Source organism: Procambarus clarkii, chromosome 12 (assembly GCF_040958095.1).
Source record: "Procambarus clarkii isolate CNS0578487 chromosome 12, FALCON_Pclarkii_2.0, whole genome shotgun sequence".
NCBI classification, from domain to species: Eukaryota; Metazoa; Arthropoda; class Malacostraca; order Decapoda; family Cambaridae; genus Procambarus; species Procambarus clarkii.
This window is the reverse complement of record NC_091161.1, coordinates 14,189,989-14,215,850: the sequence shown is the minus strand read 5'-3', so window position 1 is coordinate 14,215,850 and position 25,862 is coordinate 14,189,989. Positions and strand designations below refer to the sequence as shown.

Genomic DNA, 25,862 nt, shown 5'->3' with positions numbered 1-25,862 from the left:
ATATGAAATTGGGAAGAGTTTACAATATCCTAAGAGGTTTTTGGATTTCTCGTTTGTACAAGCCAAGCGTACGTTTTATAATCACGTCCCTAAGGCGAAACCAAAAATTATTAACTCATTGGTGGTACCTTATGCGAGTGGACTTGAAAAATTGTCTCTGATTTTTAAGAAACTTAATATAAATTTGGTGTTTACTAATAGTACGATCAAATCCAATTTAATAAAAAACTCCCCTGATACAGCAGGTTGTGTGTATTCGATTCCCTGCAATGATTGTGATTCTGTGTACCTTGGACAAACAGGAAAGTCCTTACAATTGCGGTTGTCACAACATGCTTATAGTATTAGAACTGCCCAAACGTCTAATGCATTGTATCTACATACGAGTTTATGCGATCACAATATTAACTGGAATGGGGCAAAAAGCATTACCAATTGTGGGGATTTCGTGGAACGGAATTTGATTGAGTCTGCTCTAATCAGTCAGTGTCCAAATCTTCTTAATGTTAGTACTGGAATGTACAAACTTGATCCATTTTTAAGTTATAATATTGCACAACAGTTTAAGAAACAACTCTGATAGAGAGGCTTACAATGTCTCATTATAATTGTATATTCATATATTGTGTGTTCATGAGGCTTTTCTTTAATCTTTCATCCTTATTCTCTGACCGCTTAATCCTCTTTGACCATTCTAAGCTAAGCTATACCTTTTTTGGTTAATTACACCTGACCAACCCTAGGGATGGGTTGGTCAGGTGTCGGCCTATATATCCTCCCCTTCTCCCTTCTCCTTAGTCAGTCTGGTGTTGACAAAGGCTTTAACAAAGCCGAAACGTTCACCTCATTTCATATTTCTCTGGATTTTCCGCATATATATATATATATCTTGATCCGGATTAAAAAGAAATCTAAATCTAATTCTAATCTTGTAATTAGAGGTAGTTTTCATACTGTGTTCCGTTCCGGCGTTGTGGTGTCCAGCGAGCAGAGTGACAGCAGCCATCATGGCGGAAGGACGAGTGCGACGCGTTATTCCCGAAGATCTTTCCAATGTCGAGTTTGAGACGAGCGAGGAGGTGCAGGTGGTGCCCACCTTCGACTCCATGGGCCTCAGGGAGGACCTGCTCAGAGGAATCTACGCCTACGGTAAAAATATCTCTCCCCCACCGAGAGCGGTCCAGACATTTGTTGTGATTCCTTCCCGCGAAAAAAGTTGTTTTGATTTGTTGATTTATGTTGTTATGAAGCTTCGTGTTGGCGCGAGAGGCTTCAGAAGGTGGAGAAGATGGTGTTAAGAGCCGCAGGAAGAAGCAGGGGCAAGGTGAAGAAAGTATAGAAGGGTAGAAAGTGGGGGATATAACCTTGGTCAAGGCTCGCAAGGTCGCCTGCTCTCACATGCACCTTTTACCTGGATTTACCTTTTCCGGTTGTAATTTAAAGCAAGTTGGGAATGAAGAGTTGCTAGCCAGTTAGGGAAGGATATGTAGCGGGATTTGACCAGTGAGGAACAGTGCAGTAGGCCTACTGGCTCATACGACGGCCTATTTAGAGTCAACCATGTGTTTAGACTATAATGGAAGCTGCTACTTGATTTCATTCTGTAAGGCCAGGCAAGGTCTTGGCCAGGCCAGGCCCGGCAAGGTCTTGGCCAGGCCAGGCCCGGCAAGGTCTTGGCCAGGCCCGGCAAGATCTTGGTTGGAGGCTTTGGAAGAAATTTGTAATGTGTTGAATGATAAGATTCATTCTAGTTTATACCCTTATGTAATTTGTGGTCAAAATTCAATAAGATAATGCATGTGAGGCCATAATGTTCGTGTTTGTGTTGGTCTCGTATTTTTATTTCCCTATATAATTCTTGTGAGGACGAGGAAGGCTGTATTGTAGTGTACTTATCAAAGGGCTCCCAGGCTAATTGTTGATCTTCCCTCAGGCTGTAGCTTACAGCTCTTGGCTGACTCCGGGGTGTAATTTTACTGTTAGGGTGAACAAATGCATCAGGTGAAAGGAAATTTGCCAGACTCGCTTTTGTTGTGCCTTGGGATTGAATCTGGGTTGCTCTGTTGCAAACCGAGGGCCTGGATCGCTGTGCTTCAGGGCTCTCTGTCTCGGACATTAAACTCACTCTCCTATGGTTATTTTTGCGCAGTTTGCACGTTTGATCACCGGTTCCGTATCTTGTCCCAACCACTTGGGGTGGACGGTAGAGCGACGGTCTCGCTTCGTGCAGGTCGGCGTTCAATCCCCCGAGACCGTCCACAAGTGGTTGGGCACCATTCCTTTCCCCTGTCCCATCCCAAATCCTTTTCCTGACCCCTTCTCAGTGCTATATAGTCGTAATGGCTTGGTGCCTTCCCCTGATAGTTCCCTTCCACTTCTTGTCAACCTCCATTTTTGTCTTGCTCTAGTATGCCTCTGATGACCTGGGGCCAGATTCACGAAGCAGTTACGCAAACACTTACGAACCTGTCCATCTTTTCTCAATCTTTGGCGGCTTTGTTTACAATTATTAAACAGTTAATGAGCTCCGAAGCACCAGGAGGCTGTTTATAACAATAACAACAGTTGATTGGCAAGTTTTCATGCTTGTAAACTGTTTAATAAATGTAACCAAAGCCGTCAAAGATTGAGGAAAGACGTACACGTTCGTAAGTACTTGCCTAACTGCTTCGTGAATCTGGCCCCTGATTTTGTTACCAATCTAGTCAAAGTTGACTGTTCCTGAAGGTTCATAACTGTTGACTGGTTTAACTGATGAGTATTGTTAAACTTAAATATAGTATTTGCTTCAATTACCTATGGGCAATTAAATTATATTAATATTTTTATATTATATTTACTTATTGCATATAAATAAGTTGGAATGTGTGTCATATTTTGTATTAGTCGTACCGTAGTAGGGAGCCAAGCGGACAGCACGCTGGACTTGTGATCCTGTGGTCCCGGGGTCGATCCCAGGCGCCGGTGAGAAACAATGGGCAGAGTTTCTTTCACCCTATGCCCCTGTTACCTAGCAGTAAAATAGGTACCTGGGTGTTAGTCAGCTACCTACCTTGAGGTGCTTCCGGGGCTTAGTGTCCCCGCGGCCCGGTCGTCGACCAGGCCTCCTGGTTGCTGGACTGATCAACCAGGCTGTTAGACGCGGCTGCTCGCAGCCTGACGTATGAGTCACAGCCTGGTTGATCAGGTATCCTTTGGAGGTGCTTATCCAGTTCTCTCTTGAACACTGTGAGGGGTTTGCCAGTTATGCCCCTTATGTGTAGTGGAAGCGTGTTGAACAGTCTCGGGCCTCTGATGTTGATAGAGTTCTCTCTGAGTACCTGTTGCACCTCTGCTTTTCAACGGGGGTATTCTGCACATCCTGCCATGTCTTCTGGTCTCATGTGGTGTTATTTCTGTGTGCAGGTTTGGGACCAGCCCCTCAATTATTTTCCACGTGTAAATTATTATGTATCTCTCCCGCCTGCGCTCAAGGGAGTACAGATTTAGGCTCTTTAGTCGGTCCCAGTAATTTAGATGTTTTACTGAGTGGATTCTAGCAGTAAAGGATCTCTGCACGCTCTCTAGGTCAGCAATTTCTCCAGCTTTGAAAGGGGCTGTCATTGTGCAGCAGTACTCCACTCTAGATAGCACAAGCGTTTTGAAAAGTATCATCATCGGTATAGCATCTCTAGTGTGAAAAGTTCTTGTTATCCAACCTGTCATTTTTCTTGCAGTTGTGACGGCTACTTTATTGTGTTCTTTAAAGGTAAGGTCTTCCGACATGAGTACACCCAGGTCCTTTACATTGCCTTTTCGTTCTATGTTATGATTTGCCTGCGTTTTGTACGTGGTTCCTGTTTTTATGTTTTCAATTTTTCCGTAGCGCATGAGCTGAAACTTATCCTCGTTGAATACCATATTATTTTCTGTAGCCCATAGAAAGACCTGATCAACATCTGATTGGAGGTTTGCCGTGTCCTCTATGTTGCCAACTCTCATGAAAATCCTAGTGTCATCTGCAAAGGATGATACAGTGCTATAGGTTGTGTTCTGGTCTATGTCCGATATGAGGATGAGAAAAAGTACTGGAGCAGCTGTCACGGGCTGCTTCCTGGGGGTGGAGGCCTGGTCGAGGACCGGGCCGCGGGGACACTAAAAGCCCCGAAATCATCTCAAGATAACCTCAAGATAGTACGCAAGATGTCTCAAGTCAATTTGAACTGTCGATTTGTACAATCCAAACTCTGTACTCTGCAGAGAGGTATCCAATTCTTGTAAAGCATACTGTCATTTTCAACTTGTGACCCAGCGTAATGGGAAAGCGAGTCATCATTACACTCGACAAACCTGGGTTACTATAGGAATTGTTTGCAAGCTTTGAGACGATGAGAAGCATTATGTTGCAGGTTCTAACGTCTGAAAGTATTAGGCTTAGTAGTATTGCCCGAAACGCTTTGCGTAATAGTGGGTTTAGGCATTGTATGTACTAGCTCTATCTATAAATCCATCAATCTTTGTAAAATCTCTTGTATGTATGTACCTTACCTAAATAAACATTTATTTATTGTTGGCAAATACTTTGGTATCATTATTGGCCAGAATTTGTCTGGACAACTCTAATTTTGATCAAAATATTGAGTGTTTATTTTTATTAGTGATGTAGAAGTGCTTCAAAAGTTTAGTTTAATGGTATTCAATTATTTTAATAAATTAAACATTGTTGTGTGTTCTGAAAAAAATTTAAGTGACATTATATTCATTCTTTGCAGGATTTGAGAAACCGTCGGCCATTCAACAACGTGCTATTCGTCCAATCATAAAGGGGCGTGATGTTATAGCTCAGGCTCAATCTGGCACTGGTAAAACGGCTACGTTCTCGATATCCATCCTTCAGATTTTGGACATAAATGTTCGCGAGACCCAGGTCCTCACGCTGTCTCCAACTAGGGAGTTGGCTGTTCAGATTCAGAAAGTGAGTCACGATTTCTTAACTGTTGAACTTCACATCATTTGGGTATTCCTGTTGAAATACAGGGCACTTGTTTTGTAAATTATGTACCTTATTTCGGGATAAATTGTGTACCTTATTTCGGGATAAATTATGTACCTTATTTCGGGATAAATTATGTACCTTATTTCGGGATAAATTATGTACCTTATTTCGGGATAAATTATGTACCTTATTTCGGGATAAATTATGTACCTTATTTTGGGATAAATTATGTACCTTATTTCGGGATAAATTATGTACTGTACCTTATTTCGGGATAAATTATGTACCTTATTTTGGGATAAATTATGTACCTTATTTCGGGATCAATTATGTACCTTATTTCGGGATCAATTATGTACCTTATTTCGGGATCAATTATGTACCTTATTTCGGGATCAATTATGTACCTTATTTCGGGATCAATTATGTACCTTATTTCGGGATCAATTATGTACCTTATTTCGGGAAGGGCGAGGCTTCTGGACCCAGATTGGTCTCGCCCTTCATCTTCTGACCCACAGCCGTTGACCTTTGACCTGAATTCGTGGTCATCTTCGCATTTGAAGGACAAACATCACCTTAATTCTGAAAGATTTGGAGCCTTCCATTACAAAGTTCTCAACAGGGACCAGAATTTCAAATGTGCAAAGACGACCAAATGACGACATGAATAATTCTTGTTGCTAAATTTTGTTCTATTATAATTATAATTCCTTTTTAGTAGTACAGTACATATTTGTTATATTGTACACCCAAAACAAATAGTTCAACATTTACTGCGATAAGGGAGCCTGCGACTGAGTGGACAGAACACTGGAAGCGTGATCCTGTGGTCCTGGATTCGATCCCGGGCGCCGGCAAAAACAATAGGCAGAGTTTCTTTCACCCCTGATGCCCCTGTTACCGAACAGTAAATAGGTACCTGGGAGTTAGTCAGCTGTCTCGGGCTGCTTCCTGGGGGTGGAGGCCTGGTGGAGGACCGGGCCACGGGGACACTAAAAAGCCCCGAAATCATCTCAAGATAGTGATAATTTGTTCTTGAACAGATTATTTATGTAGACAATCTTATGACAAGGTATTTATAATGGCTTATATTTTCAGGTTGTACTTGCACTTGGGGACTACATGAGTGTGCAGTGTCATGCGTGTATCGGAGGAACGAACCTTGGGGAAGATATTCGCAAGCTGGACTACGGGCAGCACGTAGTGTCTGGTACTCCCGGCAGAGTGTTTGACATGATCAGACGTCGCACACTCAGAACACGATCTATAAAGGTTGTTACTCTAATGCAACTCTTAAGCCTAATTATATATAAAATTTTAGATCTAATTCTGTGTATAATTTTTGCTTGACTAGGCCTAGGAAGGTTTAGGCTTGGTTGTTCCCATTTTTCTCTGGTCCTCAACAAAATGAATGTATGTTCTAAATGGTCAATTTTTGTTAGGGTCCATAGTAGCTACACGTACCATCATTCTTGGATGACTGGTTGACTAAATTGGCATCAACTGCCTCTTCGAGTTTATTCCATGTGTTAATATTAACACTGAAGGACTACTTTAGGTCTCTGGGGTTCATTTGTGTTTTCAGTTTCCACCTGTCTCGTAGTCCTCTTCTCTGGAATAATGTCCTTTTTTCAATTTTCTCTTGATATCTTGTATGACGTAACCAAGTCTCTTCTCAATCATGTTTGCTACATTGTTAGTAGGTTCACCTCTTAGAGCCTTCTCTCATCAAATATCTCGTTTCCAATGCTTTCCTATCAGTCGCTTAAGGGAATGAGACCTAGTTCATTGTGCTCTACCTCCTAGCCCACCTCCCCACACTGCACTCAACCCCATCCCTTGGGAGCCGGTCGGCCGAGCGGACAGCACGCTGGACTTGATCCTGTGGTCCCGGGTTCGATCCCAGGCGCTGGTGAGAAACAATGGCCAGAGTTTTTCACCCTATGCCCCTGTTACCTAGCAGTAAAATAGGTACCTGGGAGTTAGTCAGCTGTCACGGGCTGCTTCCTGGGGGTGGAGGCCTGGTCAAGTACCAGGCCGCGGGGACACTAAAAAGCCCCGAAATCATTTAAAGATTCAAGAATCAAGCTCCGTGCACAAACAGCCCAACCGCTTGGGCTGAATGGTAGAGCGACGGTCTCGCTTCATGCAGGTCAGCATTCAATGCCCGACTATCCAAGTGGTTGGGCACCATTCCTTTCCCCCGTCCCATCCCAAATTCTTATTGACCTCTTCCGAGTGCTATATAATTTACCTTCCAAGTCACAGTAAGACTTGCAATTAAAGCCTTCACAACTCTGCAATATTTAATTGATTAAGCAGAGCAATAAGCCAGTGTACATGATCAATTTCCCTAACAACCTAAATCTGGCAATTGATACATCGAAGTCAGGCCTGGCTGCAGGCCGGGCTCAGGGAGGAGGAGAACTCCAGAGACCCTCTCCAGGTATGCTCCAGGTATAGTACCATTGTGAGGCAAAATGTGTGATGCTGGTTAATGTAAAAGTTATGATGGAAGAACGAGTTTTTGGTAAATCTTTAGCTTTCTTTTAACACTGTTTTTCTATATTCCTCTGGACTATTGCTGCTTCATAAATATGGGAATTGGAATATATACATAGAACATAGTGTGATAATAAGGGTAGATGTTGAAAGTAACAAAATAATTCCACTACAAATTAAATCTTATAGGTATGGTATTGTACAATTTGTCACCTATTAAAAGATTGCACATGTTCAAGAATACCTCAAATGTGTGCCCTTACTTTCCTAGCCACTTAAATGATTGCTATTTTCAGATGTTGGTCTTGGATGAAGCAGATGAGATGCTAAATAAAGGGTTTAAGGAACAGATTTATGATGTATACCGCTACCTTCCTCCTGCTACTCAAGTTGTCCTCATCTCTGCCACGTTGCCTCACGAAATTTTGGAAATGACTTCAAAGTTCATGACGGACCCCATCCGCATTCTTGTAAAGCGGTGAGCTAATAGTCTTAATCGTCAAATTTTTCTTACCCCCTTGTGAAAATTGAGCCTAACCATTTGGGCTGGACGGTAGAGTGACTGTCTCGCTTCATGCAGGTTGGCGTTCAATCCCCCCGACCGTCCACAGGTGGTTGGGCACCATTCCTTTCCCGTCCCATCCCAAATCCTTATCCAGACCCCTTCCAAATTTTATATAGTCGTAATGTCCTGGCACCTGCTCCTGATAGTTCCCCTTCCCTTGTGAAAATTGGTAATGCTGAAGATCTTCAGTCTTTTATGCTGTTCAAGTTAAAGTATAATTTGATTTTTGTCTTGCAAGTGCTGTATCAATAATAAACAAATGGTAGTTGCAGTGTCTGGGGAATATACCTTTAGCAATTACCATTATTTTAAGATCACTGCTATATGAAATTCTTATTAAAATGTGTTTAAATGAGTTGAAAATACTAAAATATTTGTTAGGTCATAAGTCAAATTTCAGAAGTCAGGGAGACTTCTGACATTAATAAAAATAAATTTCTAACTGCCAGAAAGAGGGTGGTAATTGGAGGCTGTATATCCAACTGGAGGAGTGTTGTATGAATTATATGAAAGTATTTACTGATGATGCTGAGCTATAAGTGAAAAAGAGAGACTTAGATGATAGTCATGCCATTCAAAATGTCCTAGACAAAATATATGTCTGGAGCACCCACCATGTGGCAATTGGAATTTAATGTGCATAAGCGCCATCCACTCCGAGGACATTATCAGGTGGGGAGTTTGACTGGGGCGGTACGTCTGTCAAATGATAACGCAGGAGTCCTAAGGCCAGCTCAGCATTGACTTTGTCAATGCTGAGATAGTAGATTGTCACCAGAGGAACACATAAGACATTGTGTGAGGAGCATATGCTACACTTTTCAATTTCAGAATTGCTTATAATTGTCTGGATGGGGAAATACAGTACTAAAACTGTTCATGACTCGAGACCAAAACTGGAATATGCAGCAGTTGTATGGTGCCCATATCACATAAAGCACTTCAATAAACTGGAAAAGGTGCAAAGGCATGCTATAAAATGGTATCCAGAACTGAAAAACTAGAGTTATGAAGAGAGGCTAAAGGCATTAAATATCCCAAAGCTGGAAGATAGAAGTAAGAGAGACAATATGATCACCACTTACAAAATACTGTAATAATGGGAATTGAGCAAATTGACAAGGGGAAATTCCTGAAACCGGCAACCTCAAGAAAGAGGTCATAAATTCAAGCTAAGGAGACAAAGGCCTTAAAAAAAATATTAAAACCGTTTTATTTTGCGAAAAGAATAGCAGGCGGTTGGAACAAGTTAAGCGAGAAAGTCATAGTGATGTACACTATGGTGTTATTTTGAGAACTGACAAAAGACTAAGGATAACTTTCCTCGTCTGCAATATAAACAAATATCTACAGTACTTAGTAATTAGCTCAGGTTGTGGTGTATTATTGCATCTCCCATATTCCGAAGCAACATTCAGCTTACTGCTTGTATGTACATACTGAATATATATATGGGGTGAGTAAGAGATTGGTTATTTTCTTTAAACAAAATTGTTGTATTTTTATCTTTCAGTGATGAATTGACACTAGAAGGTATTAAGCAGTTCTTTGTTGCAGTCGAACGTGAAGAATGGAAGTTTGATACACTGTGTGACTTGTATGACACACTCACCATTACACAGGCTGTTATCTTCTGTAACACAAAGCGTAAGGTGAGTAATAACGGGCCTTATTGAATGATTCATTTCGTGTGACTGCTTGTGTGAGAATTTAATTAGCTATCAATGATATATAACATAATATTTGGGCAAATGGCATGAAGTCTTGAGACAGTTAAGCAAGTCCCAGCTGTGTCTGGGTACAAGTGACAGGATGAACAACCCAGCGGGTTTTCTTCCTATTGGGGAGTGTTGTACATGCTGCTATGGCGGTGTGTCCACTCACAGGATGAGTGGCGCTGCCCAATACTGTCACTATGGCGGTGTGTCCACTCGCAGGATGAGTGGCGCTGCCCAATACTGTCACTATGGCGTTGCGTCCACTCACAGGATGAGTGACGCTGCCCAATACTGTCACTATGGCAGTGTGTCCACTCACAAGATGAGTGGCGCTGCCCAATAAACTCGCCACTCGGGGCAAAATTTAAAAAATTTAATGGCATGAAACTGTGCGACTATTCTGCGAATTTTTTGTTTATCATACTGTAGTATACTGTGCTAGAACTAGTTTCTCTTAATGCCTCTGAAGTTTGAAGATATATTTGAAGTGGTGGATAGTGTAAACATTTGATAGTACAGTGCTTGATTGTAACGATGCTTTGGACACTTTTCCTCGTGAAAGGTTAATTAGGAAAGGTGAAAGGGGCAAAGGGAGACCAGAATGCTTTTCTTAACAGAAGGGTGGTAGGAAATTAATGTATATAACACTGCATAGGCTTGATAAAGAGAAGCCAGTCAAAGCTGTGAACATGTGTATCTAGGAATGGAAGGAAGAAATTAAATTCCTATTCAACTTTGAAATTGAAGGAGCCAGACTAGTTAGAAATTAGAGGAAAGGCGGGAAAAAGACTAGTCATTCTCTTGAGGTTATCTTGAGATGATTTCGGGCCTTTAGTGTCCCCGCGGCCCGGTCCTCGACCAGGCCTCCACCCCCAGGAAGCAGCCCGTGACAGCTGACTAACACCCAGGTACCTATTTTACTGCTAGGTAACAGGGGCATAGGGTGAAAGAAACTCTGGCCATTGTTTCTCGCCGGCGCCTGGGATCGAACCCAGGACCACAGGATCACAAGCCAGCGTGCTGTCCACTCGGCCGACCGGCTCATTAGCCAAAGGGCAAAAATGTCATCAATGTAGTGAAGCCAGAGAGGGAAGCATATTAAATGTTGGAAGCGACAAGAGGAGAGGGGTAGTCCTATAGTGATACCGAAAATTGAGAGAAATGTTTATCATTGGAAAGTAAGTTAAGTCAACACGGGTTAATGAGGTCGAGGAAGACATCAGTTGGAACCCGGAGATAAAGAAGGCTCTCGGTAACCTTCTAAGGAAAGGGAGATCATCAAGGGCAACATTAGGACAAAAATGAACATAAAGACTAAGCACCTTAGAGGAAGGCTGGAGGCACAGCCTGTCATTGTAGTATTGAGATTGAGGAAGGAGAGTGGGGTGGGGGGGGGGAGTACTAAGATAGGAAGATGGTTTTGGCAAGCACCGTTTGCTTTAAAGTTGAGGATGATGCACAGAGCAGCTGTCGTGCCATGCGTGTTGCTGACAACACGTGTTGACAACAACATACAACATGCGTGTTGTTGACATGTGTTGACAACATACAACATGCGTGTTGCTGACAACACGTGTTGACAACAACATATACAACATGCGTGTTGTTGACATGTGTTGACAACATACAACATGCGTGTTGTTTAACTTGAATAGGTTCATTAAAGCAAACAATGCTTTATGCTCAAAAGATATAATTTCAAAGTTGTCATAAGAGGACATTTGTGTACAAAATATGTTCATTAAAGGAAACTTGCCTATATACGAAGATGTCTATACACGGTCTGTAGAGCCATGTTATGTTGTGTGAAAAATGTAAAATTGTATGGAAATTGACAAAACCAAGATTTAAGTACAGTACAAATATGGAGTTTAGATATTAATAATTCTTCCTGACACTTAACCAATTTTGGGAAAGTGGTTCTAATATATTTACAGTATTTATTTATTTATTTATTTATGTACAAGAAGGTACATTGGGATCATGAGAGTACAGAGACTTGAAGTTTTACATTCTTGTAATATATATTATATAATTGTATATATAATATATATACAACAATACGGTTGTTAATTTGTGGAAACAATTACTGCATAACATAATGGAAGTAGGATCCCTCGATTGTTTCAATTGTAGGTTAGACATGTGTATGAATGAGATGGGTGGATATAAATAGCTGCTGCTTCGTATAGGCCAATAGGCCTACTACAGTTATCTTGATTCTTGTGTTCTATATAAAATGTTTTCTATGATTTAGTACTATTATGCGGTGCACAGCCTCGTCCCACATTGCTGTCTAGAGTGAATGTGGCTGGTTGCTAGAATGCAGGCGATGATTCACAATGTGGCTAAAGTAAGTTGACCAGACCACACACTAGAAGGTGAAGGGACGACGACGTTTCGGTCCGTCCTGGACCATTCTCAAGTCGATTGTCTTGATTGTCAATCGTCTCAAGTCTTGTTAGAATATTTTGTTACTTCTGAAAATTTGATGTGTCCAAGTTCTATATGCTCCTCCTCCCCCCCCCCCCTCCCTCATCTGAAATATCATATTCCTCTGTAATCAGTATGTGTGTATTCAGTGCCATGATGCTCAGTTATGCTAAATAATTCCTTTTCGTGTTTGTTATTGTAATTTTTGTTTTTCTTTAGGTGGACTGGCTGACAGAGAAGATGAGAGAAGCCAATTTCACAGTATCATCTATGCATGGCGATATGCCACAGAAAGAGCGCGATGCCATTATGAAAGAATTCCGTTCGGGTCAGTCTCGTGTCCTCATCACTACTGACATCTGGGCAAGAGGAATTGATGTACAGCAGGTAAATATGCTCACAGATAGTTAATATACAAGTTGCGCATGAATGACAGTTTATACTTGAGCATTTTCACGTAAAATTCGAGTTAAAACTGGAACTTTAGATTTTTGTTTTAAGTAGTGTGCTCAGTGGTTCCTTCGGCACCACTTGGTATGGTGTTCATTAATGTAAATTATTTAAAATGTGATGAGTCATGTTACAAAAGTTACCATTCATGTCCTAATTTTCTCATGCTCTCTGGGTGAATTTCACAAAGTAAAATTGTAATTTCAATCTATTGTATGAATATCAATCTGGGAAAACCTGCTTGTAAGGAATTGTTTTCATCCAGCATTTCCCCAGAATTCAGCTCCTTGAAGTTAATCTTTAATGGTTTGAAAAACCATACCCATAAGCATGCCCATAAAAAAAAATATTGAACACTAAAGTTTTTTTTTATGGAATACCTTGGAAACTCATTCCAATAATTAATTAATTATCAGTTTGCTTCCCAGTTTACCAGTTATCTGTTATTAAGACTGAATTTGTGGTTTATTACCCGTGCATGTCTAAACTTTAATTAGGTTGGCCAAACCACACACTAGAAAATGAAGAGACGACGTCGTTTCGGTCCGTCCTGGACCATTGGTCCGTCCTGGACCATTTATTAAGTTGGCCGAAATGTCGTCTCTTCATTTTAGAGTGTGTAGTTTGGTCAACATTTTTCAGCCACGTTATTGTGACTCTTCATCTTCAATTAGATTGTTATCCGAGTAACGTGTATTTGTAAGCATTGTTTCTAATTAGTTCATCGTTGTAAAAATATACCTACTAAATTGAAATGGGAAAAATTATAAATATTTGTATGTATCGGGTACCATTAGCAAGTAGACTTGATAATGGTCGATGAACACGAGCATTTTTCACATTTTGTTTGTCCAGCCACATTACGGTGAGTCGTTCTTTTATTCTGTACAGTTGAGCTAATTATAGCAATTTACTTAATTTTTTTTTCTAAAACCGTTTAGCTAGATCTGTCAAAACCTTATGTACAGTTTAAGGAATTTGTTATTGTTTGGTATTTTTATTGTATAAAATGATGATACTGTTTTGCAGGTTTCTTTGGTGATTAACTACGATTTGCCCAATAATCGTGAGTTGTACATCCATCGTATTGGTCGTTCTGGGAGATTCGGCCGTAAAGGTGTTGCTATCAACTTTGTCAAGAATGACGACATTCGTATTTTGCGAGACATTGAACAGTACTATTCTACACAGATTGATGAAATGCCCATGAATGGTGAGTTTCACTATTACCATATTTTTCTGTTGATATTTCAGCTTAGGGTAATAGGTATGAATTGCAGTATTTGTAATTTTTCTAGCCTAGCTCCACTGATGACCACTTTATCAGCTAGAATATTGTTGTTTGCTACTGTAAATACCATTACAGTTTGCCTGATTTGGCTTGTCCCACAAAAAACCCCTAAACCTAGGTTATAAGCAGACAAAGTTACAGTCCCATCGGGAGAAGCGAGCACGGACAATGATGACAGAATGTGGTCATCTAGGTGGTGGTAGTGTTGGAGAGAGGTGTTAAAGTGGTGTCAGATACTATAAAGATACCAAGAGCACTACTAGAAGGGCAAGAGTGACAATTATTGGAAAAAACACAAGATAGACATGGGAAAATGTAGAGCAACCATTAAGTGGAAGACGACAAATATCTGTATATTATAATTATATTATAATTATATTATAAGGAGGGAGACATACGAGGAATTAAGCCTCCTTCTTTTCCCCAAACAAGGTTGGGGGGTGATGGGGGCAAACTAGCCGGTGCTAGTCTGTTGTTGTTTAAGATTCACTACCTGGAACCAAAAGTTCCAAGCAGCTTAGGCTATGGTGAGCCCGTAGTGGACTTGTATTGTGGTTGAGTAACTGTGAAAGACAGGATATAAGAGGCAGGCTGGAAAGGCTGCCAAATGCTAGGTGGACATTACTTTATGGTTGAGTACAGAAAGGAAAGTGTTCTGGAAGTGGTCGGTCAGTTCACCGGCTGTAGCCAGGTCCTGTAGTTGACGGAATGTGAATTTTTACAAAAGTATGAATGCAAGTCAGGGAAAGAAAGTGGTGTAATCAAAACCTTGGGAAGGAGAAGCCAGGCATAGGTGACATGAATGTTGGGGGGGGAGGGTTGCATAGAGTGGACACCCATCTGTATGGATGTTAGATGTTGGTGAAGAATCAGTGAGCACAGCTGTAGAAATGGACATGTATTTGTGGTGTCAGGAAGAAAGGAAGGAAAGTCATTCAAAGATATGCAGTACAAGAGATGGTAATTTTTAAGTATGGCAATTTTATCAAGATGGTTTGGTCATAAGGACTGAATGGATAATAGAGGTTAAGAGTTAATAATAAGATTGGATAAATTTCATAAATGGTAAGAAAGTAAGTTTAGAGTGGCCATTTGTACTTTATAGAAAAATTTGTGCTTTTGTATGGGTTAATGAACATACATGAGTATTGCTAAAGAGCTACATCTAATAATCTGTAAATTAAAAATGCCTTCAATAACTTTTCGTACTAAAACTGTGTATCCTACTGGTGTGAGTTGTAAATTATACCCAGTGCAGGATAAGTTGTGCGAATACAAGTACAAAACAGCATTAGGGCCTGGGTTTTGGTGCTCAAACCCTAACGAAGACGACAAATCACTGGAAGGCAAGTGCTTATAAAGGAACGACATAAGATAACCGTGTTGTATCTGGTTGATGAATAGGTTAGCATGTTAGGGTGCAAGCATTACGGGCTGGGCCGAGGCTGTCGTTCTGTTCCCGGACCAGCCGGAGTCTTGACTCAAAACTGACTGTAGAAAATTTTCCCATTCTTTTATGGTAGTGTTTCTTTAACTGCAACTTTTTGTTTTTCAGTTGCTGATCTGATATAATGTGAATGCTGGACGAGTTCTCGAGTGATCTTCCACCAGCCTGTATTTATGAAGCTATATTCAATACTTGGTTTAGAGGCTAGCCATTTGTAGTGGTTTGGATGGTGTATCATTCATTAACTTTGTGCAGCCATTTTAATTTATGACAAGTGAAGTGCTAGTTAATGTATTATATATTTACTGTTAAGAATTAGATTTTTTTTTTTGTTTTTATACTCCATAGATAATTTATCAAAATTTGTCATGTTGCCAGGTTTTTAAACACGCCTTTTTAAATATTTCCAGAAGAGCAGTAAAACATGTACATCTATTATCTATATTTCCTTATATTTTTGGAAAAAAGTATTATTACTTTTTTGTAATAAAACATTGCACAAGTACACCTGGTGTATTATATTCATAATAACATAAGAACAAAGGTAACTGCAGAAGGCCTATTGGCCCATACGAGGCAGCTCCTATCTATAACCACCCGATCCCACTCATATACATGTCCAACCCGCGCTTGAAACAATCGAGGGACCCCACCTCCACCACGTTACGCGGTAATAAGAACATAAGAACATAAGAACAAAGGTAACTGCAGAAGGCCTATTGGCCCATACGAGGCAGCTCCTATCTATAACCACCCAATCCCACTCATATACTTGTCCAACCCGCGCTTGAAACAATCGAGGGACCCCACCTCCGCCACGTTACGCGGTAATTGGTTCCACAAATCAACAACCCTGTTACCGAACCAATATTTACCCAAGTCTTTCCTAAATCTAAACTTATCCAATTTATATCCATTGCCATACTATACACACTTGGCTATATAGAACTAATGATAACTTGTATATTACTATCTTTAGCTGGTGTCCAATTAATTAGTACAGTAAAACTATCAAATTCTTGCTCTTGTATTGACATTTGTGAAACCAAGAGACATGAGAAAAGCTATGACCAAAGATGTAAAATTCACCAAGGAACAGATGATTGAGATGGATATTGCAAAAGCAAGACTAATCATCCTGGAAAAAAAAATATGCTATAAGGTGGTGGTATACAATGTGGTTGAAGTCTTTCATTAATTGTATGGGGCCGATACATCTCTTGCCACCCAGTTTATGGCGAAAGGTGGTTAGGAATTGTGCATTTATAAATGTAATGCATCTCTCCAACTGTTGCAGATTGTATAAATCCACATGGGCCGTGATGAGGGTTTGAACTTACATTCATGATGATCCCAGACGCACCTTAATCAACTGTGCCACGACATGGAATAAGAATTGCAACCGGGATTGCTATTGCTCTCACATGGATCCCGCGGTCTCTCCAAGACACAAACCGGGATTGTTTGTAAAACCGAGAGCCGTAGCAATCCCGGTTGCAATTCTTATTCAGTGTCGTGGCGCAGTCGATTAAGGCGCGTCTGGTACCATTGTGGACGTAAGTTCGAGTCCTCATCACGGCCCTTGTGATTTCTGTGTTGCTGATTGTGTTTTGAAGTGAAGGGTAGAAATCAGAGCAAATAATAAGTTTTTCACATCAGTTCAGTTTAACCAGAGTCCAGAGCCTGGGCCCCCTTATAGAGAGCAAGTGACACTACACCACTTCAACAGGAAAGCATCTAAGTAGTATTACAGACCACTGTTAGCTTCAAAAGAATCAGAGCCTCAAAAACTGCCAAACAAATGATCGAATCTCAAACTCGTTAATACCAGACCACTACCACTTGGGGTCCAGAGCCCCAGCCCTCTTCAACTCTTTCAAGTTAGTCATTGATGCACTTTGCTCCAGTTGACTGCGGAAGTGGTCCTGGGTCCCCAACCAGTCGCAAGGGTCATGTTGCGTCTAAGCTAAGTGCCAACCATCCTTGGATTTCATCCTTCATTTGCTTGATCCAGTGTTAGCATTTACTTCACAAGTGTGTTTTTTCCCCTACCCACTTATGTGGTTATCTTGAGATGATTTCGGGGCTTTAGTGTCCCCGTGACAGCTGACTAACACCCAGGTACCTATTTTACTGCTAGGTAACAGGGGCATAGGGTGAAAGAAACTGCCCATTGTTTCTCGCCGGCGCCCGGGATCGAACCCAAGACCACAGGATCACAAGTCTAGTGTGCTGTCCGCTCGGCCAACCGGCTCCTTGGACTGGACTTGTTTTGCATCTGGAGCTGTGTGCCTTCACGGTTACTTTCCTGGGTGCTCCCTCGTGCTGCCCCCGTGTTGACAGTTATTTTCCTGGTATGCAAGCGAGTTTGCATTTTCAAAGCCCAGTTATCGAGGTAGAGTGCCTTACCTCAGGTGGTTCAAGAGTCTTTCGTCCTCTGTTTAGACCTGTGGTGTTGGCAAACATTTAGATTGAGTCCCAGCACACTTCAACCATACACTTGTGTTATACAGCATGCCACGGTTAGCTTTCACAGCCATATTGGTTAGGTTATATTTGACAACTGTTCCTTTAGCAAGTGTCCAGTTTGGCAATCCCTTAGCCCCTGGTAATCCCATACAGTGTTTTCAGCGTGATAACCAAGGGCTCTTCGTGTCAAACCTGGACTTGCTATTAACAAGTTTGAGGTATGATCATTGTCCGTGCCATGAAAGATTGCGATCACACTGCCTTTTGGCTCGGTGACACCAATGCTCGAGTCCTGCGGCATTTGTTCCCTTTGTCTTCTGAAGTGGAAACTTAACAGGTGGCTGCCGCTTTGCCTGTCTTTAACGTTCATGACTTTGTGCCCATTTGGATGCCCCAGAGTTGGCCCATCTAGTTTTTAGGGACCTTTATTGGAGGTGTTGATGAATTCCACCTTAGTTTTGTCTGTGCCTCCTCTTCCTTTCCCTTCAGGTGTGTTGTGCCTGGTTTCTATTATTTCTTCCCCCTGCTTCCAGCTCCAAGGTGTCTTTCAGGGTTTTGTATTTGGGGCAGGGTGTGGCTTGGCTTCTTCCTACTCAGGCATGCCAGGATTTTTAATTTTACTTTCCACCCGCCTTCTTAATCCAAACCGCCTTTGGAGTTGGCCTTTCTTGCCCAGGCATTGGGCAAAAACCTCAGTTCTACCCTGGAGCCTTCGACAGGCTGCCAGGGTTAGGTGGAGGGACCAGAAAGGGTCCTTGGGGTTCCTTTCAACCCCTCTTGGTCCTTTGTTTCTTCTGAGAAGGTTCAGTTGCTTCAGGGGGGAGGGGTTTTCATACCCTCCTTTATACGAATTTGATTCTCTGTGGTTCCCCCAAGGTTCGTTTCCATGTATCATATGGTCCTACGGACTTTTCTCAAACCCCTCCTTCAGTGGCTCGAGTTGATCTCTTGAGTACTTCCTGAAGGATCTGGGTTTTACCTCTTTATGTACCCTTTCTCATGCAAGCTCTGGTTTTTCTTGTCTTATAAGGCCCCAGATTCTTCCTGGCTGTGATCTCCTTTTCCTTGGAGCCTTGGGAAAGTTTCTACTCTACCCATAAGCTTGAGTGGCAGGTAGTGTACAAGAATGTGTGTGTGTTCTTGGGTGGTCCTCCCTATTCACTGCTTGTTTACCCAGTGATGCAGGTAAGTGGCAGCTCCGTGGACACTGCACAACTGCCTCTGTTTTCTGGAGCTCTTGTGGCTGACTTGAGGGCTCATTCACCCTTGGCACTCCTGGAGCATGCCTTTACCTAACTACCTTTAACATTACACATCACAAATATCTTTGAAAGCATGCTAAGTAAAGATCACAAAATACATGAAATCACAGTACAGCAAGGTGGTGATAGCTCCATAAGACACACAATTTTCATAATTGAGTCATAGAACGTACTTTTATTGGTGTAGATGGCTTATCTACATAACCCCCAGGCAACATAGGTTCAGAACAGGACACTCCTGCCTCTAAATTGCTAGGACAGGACACTTTAAATTAACGTTTTGAAACTTTACAAGAATTTCCTGCCCACCTAACCTATCAGAGGACTCTTAACTTACTGTTGTTGAAAAAAAAAAAATCCCAAATTTATATTTCTTTTTCATTTTCAAATTACGTCCAAATTCGGGCAAACGTCCAAGAGTGACGTTCTTTTTAAGAGGACAGATTGAACTTGTCAACATGGTAAACCACACCTACTCTTACCTACATACTGAAAATTAGCAAACATACACTTTTTGCTAAGCTTTTGTGTTTATTAATAATTAAACAACATACAGGTTTACTATACTGTACTTAGGGAAATAATTTTTGTTTAAACATATTGAATTTATTCAAATGTAATATAGTCACAAATTTCTAAAATAAAACAATTAGTTACATTGCTCGTCATAAAATTGTCGTGTTAATCATAAAAAATAAAGCATTGTTATAATGAATTTTTATTTAGTTAGTCCACAATAGCTCCCTGGTGTTCACATGCTGGCCCTGCTAAGCCCAAGCATCGTGCCAGGCCTCCGAGACCCACATTGACCTATCAGGAGCCAGGACCAGAATCTAGCACACTCTACGAGGTGAGGGAGAACCTGGGGATCATAGGTGAGGGAGACCCTGGGGATCATAGGTGAGGGAGAACCTGGGGATCTTAGGTGAGGGAGAACCTGGGGATCATAGGTGAGGGAGACCCTGGGGATCATAGGTGAGGGAGACCCTGGGGATCAGAGATTGACCTAAAACTGAAGAAACAAACCAGAAATGATAGACAAAACAAAAATAAGCAACTGCATTAAAGTAGGAAATGGAAATTGAGGTAAACAAGGTAAATGGTAACATGTCAAGAGGTGAACAATTGTCACTGTAATGTATGTGTGACTGCCGGTAGACAGCAGCCCTGGGTCCAGATTCACAAAGCAGTTACGCAAATACTTACGAACGTGTACATCTTTCCTCGATCTTTGACGGCTTTGGTTACATTTATTAAACAGTTTACAAGCATGAAAACTTACCAATCAACTGTTATTGTTATAAACAGTCTCCTGGTGCTTCAGAGCTCATTAACTGTTTAATAATTGTAAACAAAGCTGCCAAAGATTGAGAAAAGATGTACAGGTTCGTAAGTGCTTTGTGACTGGCCCCTGGCCACCCAGCATCCTGACCCATCACTACCCACCCCCCTCATAAGCTGCCACTATAGGACTGCAGAGCTCCCACATTGTTTACTCTCTTTGTTTACTCTCTTTACTCTCCACATTGTTTACTCTTTACATTGTTTAATGGTTCCTTGCTAGAGAACTGATGCTCTGCTGAGAAGGAAACAATAGCAAATGCCAAAAAAGTTAAAGAAGGGATTACTTGTGGAAGAGGATGGTAGAGGTCCAGGACTCAGGGTCAAATGCTTGAGCAGTACAAAGAGCACACAAGGACTGCTAAGAATAGCAATAGGCGAAAGTGAGAATAACCCAGAAAAAGAGAAGACAAAACACTGACCCACGGAAATGTACACAAGGTCACGCCTTGGCACAGCGTGCGAGAGGAATCGGAAGAGTAACACTCCAGTCGTGGGAACTCGTAAGGATCCCACAAGAATGACACAAGCCAACACTGAACTACCTGGGGGAGGGGGGGGGACTACCTAGCCCAAGACTAGGATCCCACCAGAACTACTACGGTAAAACAAAGTGGTGGCAGCCAAAGCACAAACACCTGCCCATCAATGAGCCATGAAAAATTTCCAAATGGGGCCCCCTACAGCAGCCAGGGGTAACCTCAGCTCACAGACAAGATCCACACTACACAGGGCCAAAGGAAAGACTGTGGGAGGAGATCTCCGAGGTGAATGGCAGGGAAACCACCACTGCCAATAAAGCCCAGCAAAGTCGGAAACCAAAGCCCACAGAGCACAAATCCCAACAAAATGGGATGCAAGGCCCAAGAAACCAAGGCAACTGGGGACCACAGGGCACGAACACACAGTTTGGGGGAGCCAGTCGGCCGAGCGGACAGCACGCTGGACTTCTGATCCTGTGGTCCTGGGTTCGATCCCAGGTGCCGGCTAGAAACAATGGACAGAGTTTCTTTCACCCTATGCCCCCTGTTACCTAGCAGTAAAATAGGTACCTGGGTGTTAGCTGTCACAGGCTGCTTCCTGGGGGTGGAGGCCTGGTCGAGGACCGGGCCGCGGGGACACTAAAAAGCCCCGAAATCATCTCAAGATAACCCAGCAAGGAGAACCAAAGCTTCTAAACCAGAGGCCCACGACACCAAACACAAAGGTGCAGAACATAACCCAAACGACAGGGACAGTAACTTCAAAACACGAGGCACCTTGCCAGAATATCACAAAGTCTGCATGGCATAAGGCACAAACTTCAAGCTCCCCTCACCTTATAATGTTTCTGGCCATAGTTCCTGGTAGGTCAGTGCAGGTCTCAGAGATCTGGCACAATTTTTAGGCTTGGAGATACGAGTGGGTAAGTATCGAGAAGCTACTGAGGGGGCCTTTCCAGAACAAAGAATGTAACTAAAAAAATATTATGTAACAGTAATTATAGTAGCAAGTGAGACATTTCTCATCACATAACTACACATGCATATCAAGAAATACATTCTGTATAAACTATAAAGTAACAAAAAAAAAAGGCTATACATTACTCGCTCATCCAATGATCACAAAATGTGCGCTATTACCAAAAGCATAACCCACGCAAACCAGAAAACCACAAGTCACACAAACCTAGAAGTACTTTTACATGGAATGTCAAACATACATACTTTACAAGTATCTCAGGTAATTACATAACAGGTATATATATATATAATAATTTGATTGTCATTGTAAATAATGTGAGAGCCAGATCATAGAATTTATAGATAAATATTTAATAGGTAATAAGGCTGAACATTTGGCCTGAAATGCTCAAACATAATACTGTACCGCGATTAACACTGTATCTGAACATCATTGTTCCTTTTTATACTCTGCCTTATTAGTAAATTATGTTATCAAATACTAGTTTCATCACACACATTATTCCCTACGGACGTGCCATACATTGTTGTAACCATTACAAAATGCCACGACAAGCGTTCGCAACAGACCAAAATGTCGTCACCTCCATTTGACGTGTGTGCATCGGAGTTATTGATTTCTGACGTGTTATTGTGACTTATTCTTTGCCTCATTACAATCTTTTAAGCTGTAAGGATGTGACCATTCCATGCGTACATGTAAACATGCCCCCACAGCAATAAACTATACCCTTGAAGTAAAGATGACAAATAATTGCATTAAACTTTTACTGTTTTGTGCATTAACTGGAAATAAACCCCTTTAATGATCGGCCATCAAGTTCTTGAGAACTAAATATTGTGCGAGATGTTAGTTTATATGTTCTTACAACATTCACGAGGAATGTACTGTGCTGGAAATTAATAAATGAACTACTTCCCAAAAAGTTGGCTTAGCAGTCCACCGGAGCAAAGTAATTAAACCTTTTATGATGTTCACACGAGAACCTTCCCAATTTACTAATAGTTTATTGGATTTAAATAAAGGTATATGGCATTAATCATTCGTCATAATCATCAATATAAAAAAGCTTGCCATGAGGTCAAAGGAAAAATTGAAAGTAATCATAAAACAACAACAGTAGTAAAAAAAGCCTTAGAGTGACCTTGAAATTCTTGCTTTTGGCTCGCCAACTACACCTCGTGTGTGATATCAAAATACTACCAGGGTAGAATGCTTCAAATACATAATCTAATAAACATTCTGACTGCAAATTTTTAGGGTCTTTAAACTGCTTGGAAGAAATTTAAAACATGATGTTGGATGTGGTTTTTCCCATCTTAAATAAATCAATATTTTATCAATATTTGAGATTAATGCTAAAGACCTTATGCACTGTACAATTGCATAGTACTATGCAGTAATGCAATTATGAAATAAATTCATAGTATTATGAAACAATGGTTTCAACTGCGAGAGAGAGAGAGAGAGAACCGAGGGTGAAGTTAACGTCCCGCCACCCAGATGCGACAACAGCATTCCGCCACCCAGGGCAACATCAGCGTTCCGTCCCCCAGGAAGACAGCACCTCTAGCAATCAAGCTATACTATAAAAAAAAAAAGACTGGGCACACTTGGGTTAAACAATCTGGCCCAGTTACCAAGACCTCTCAATGAACAATTTCTAGAGGGTAAGTTGATCCCACATCTTTTGGAGAAGGCAAGAAGGGATATTTATTTTTGAAACTCAACTAAAGAGGCTATTTATTTAGAATAGCCTCCTTTATACCTGTAATTCAATAAATTTGTGCAAATGGAATGAGTTTTTTAATTGTTAAATATACCGTATTTAATTAATGTTAATGCTCAATCATTTCCAAACATTTTATATATCACCAAAGTGGGATTTCTAATACTATTACTATCTAGTGTGTTTAGGCTATTCTGTAAAACCAGGATGTGTTTACTCCGAGAACATATACAGCATCTGTCAGAACTAGCTGGCAAAATGATCAGATCAATTGTAACTATACCTTGAGGTTACCTTGAGGTGCTTCCGGGGCTTAGCGTCCCCGCGGCCCGGTCGTCGACCAGGCCTCCTAAATGCATGAAGATATAATAGTTAACCCTTCATTATGAAGGAATATTTATTTTATTCTTGGATTCTTACCATGCATTTTCAAGTCAAATTTGTTTACATAAATGCCCCTTGAAATATTTTTATGTAACACTGTACTACGAAACACGGATAATGATTTACGTACTGGACACTTGCTAAGTCTAAATAATAAGAAATAACGTCCAATATTGTCAGGTGTGTGGCATTACGGTACTTCTCACCACTTTGGTGTTATCTGATGGAATGTCCACTTCTGGTAGTTGTTAATAGCATCACATGGAAGTAGAGTCAGCTGGTTGTTCTGCGGGTGGAGTGCAGCACATTTTCCCAAACGCTTGTGGAGTATCACATGACTTTGCTGCAAACATAAATTATTTACTACAGTATTAACAAATACAGATTAAATCTAAAATATATATATATACATACAGTGGCAGCTTGGTTTACAAATTTAATCCCTTCCAACAGATGGTTCGTACACCGTAAACTCGTAAACCAAAACTAATTTTCCCATAAGAAATGATGTAAATTGAATTAATCCGTTCCGCACCTGCAAAAATATTAACCTAAAACTACTGTATATATATATATATATAATTTTACACACACACACAATTAATTAACATTAGGGGAGCCGTTGGCCGAGCGGACAGCACCCTGGACACATGATCCTGTGGTCCCGGGTTCGATCCCGGGCCCCGGCAAGAAACGATGGGCAGAGTTTCTTTCACCCTGATGGGACTGTTACCTAGCAGTAAATAGGTATCTGGGTGTTAGTCAGCTGTCACAGACTGCTTCCTAGGGTGTGTGTGTGGTGTGGAAAAAAAAATAGTAGTAGAAACAGTTGATTGACAGTTGAGAGGCAGGCCGAAAGAGCAGAGCTCAACCCCCGCAAGCACAATTAGGTGAATAGATACACAAAAAGGCAAACCAACAAAATAACTAGAGAAAGGGGGAGTGAAGAATAAGAAGAGAGGGAACATGTTCCTGAAAAATACAAAAAACATACCAGAGATACAAAGAAGTGAGAAACAACTATACAGCAGTGAGGAGAGGGGCAGAAAAAAATTTGAGAAAGGGATAACAGACAAATGTAAAACAGAACCAGTCCTATTCTATGAATTCATAAACAACAAATTGCAGGTAAAGAATAATATTCAGAGGGTGAAGATGGGAAACAGATTCACAGAAAATGAAAAGGAAATGTGTGAAACATTAAACAAAAAGTTCCAAAGTGTGTTTGTACAAAATTAAATCTTCAAAGAACCAGACATAAGAATTCCAGAGAATAACATAAGAGGTGTCTAGAGATGAAGTGGAAAAAATGCACAAGGAGCTAAATAAGAACAAAGCAATTGGCCCAGATGAAGTTTCACCATGGATCCTAAATGTATACCTAAGTTCAGCTTTCCACTTCAACTGATTTTTCAGGCATCCCTGTGTACAGGAGCCCTAGCAGATATGTGGAAAACGGCTATCTTCTTGAGGTTATCTTGAGATGATTTCGGGGCTTTTTAGTGTCCCCGCGGCCCGGTCCTCGACCAGGCCTCCACCCCCAGGAAGCAGCCCGTGACAGCTGACTAACACCCAGGTACCTATGTTACTGCTAGGTAACAGGGGCATAGGGTGAAAGAAACTCTGCCCATTGTTTCTCACCGGCGCCTGGAATCGAACCCAGGACCACAGGATTGCAAGTCCAGCGTGCTGTCCGCTCGGCCGACTGGCTCCCTAACATAGTTCCAATCTACAAAAGTGGCAGCAGGGAAGATCCCCTTAATTATAGACCTGTATTACTGACAAGTGGAAGTGGTTATCTTCTTCTTGAGGTTATCTTGAGATGATTT

At 41.2% G+C, this 25,862-nt stretch overlaps 2 protein-coding genes across 2 annotated transcripts in view; one reads left to right on the top strand and one right to left on the bottom strand.

The window, feature by feature from the left end:
- Positions 1-975: 975 nt before the first annotated feature.
- On the top strand, positions 976-15,891 carry LOC123772875 (eukaryotic initiation factor 4A-III). Its single transcript, XM_045766248.2, has 8 exons — positions 976-1,149; positions 4,752-4,954; positions 6,077-6,250; positions 7,777-7,958; positions 9,559-9,697; positions 12,416-12,583; positions 13,676-13,859; positions 15,493-15,891. Exons 1-8 carry the CDS (start codon positions 1,008-1,010, stop codon positions 15,507-15,509), a joined length of 1,209 nt encoding a protein of 402 aa, XP_045622204.1. The 5' UTR covers positions 976-1,007; the 3' UTR covers positions 15,510-15,891.
- A 3,808-nt stretch (positions 15,892-19,699) lies between these two features.
- The window catches only part of Pgant7 (N-acetylgalactosaminyltransferase 7), a 53,297-nt gene continuing 47,134 nt past the window's right edge, over positions 19,700-25,862 (bottom strand). Inside the window, exon 12 of the mRNA XM_045766247.2 lies at positions 19,700-24,376. Within this exon, the coding sequence (XP_045622203.1) occupies positions 24,236-24,376 (141 nt within the window). The 3' untranslated portion in view covers positions 19,700-24,235. The remainder of the gene's footprint in view (positions 24,377-25,862) is intronic.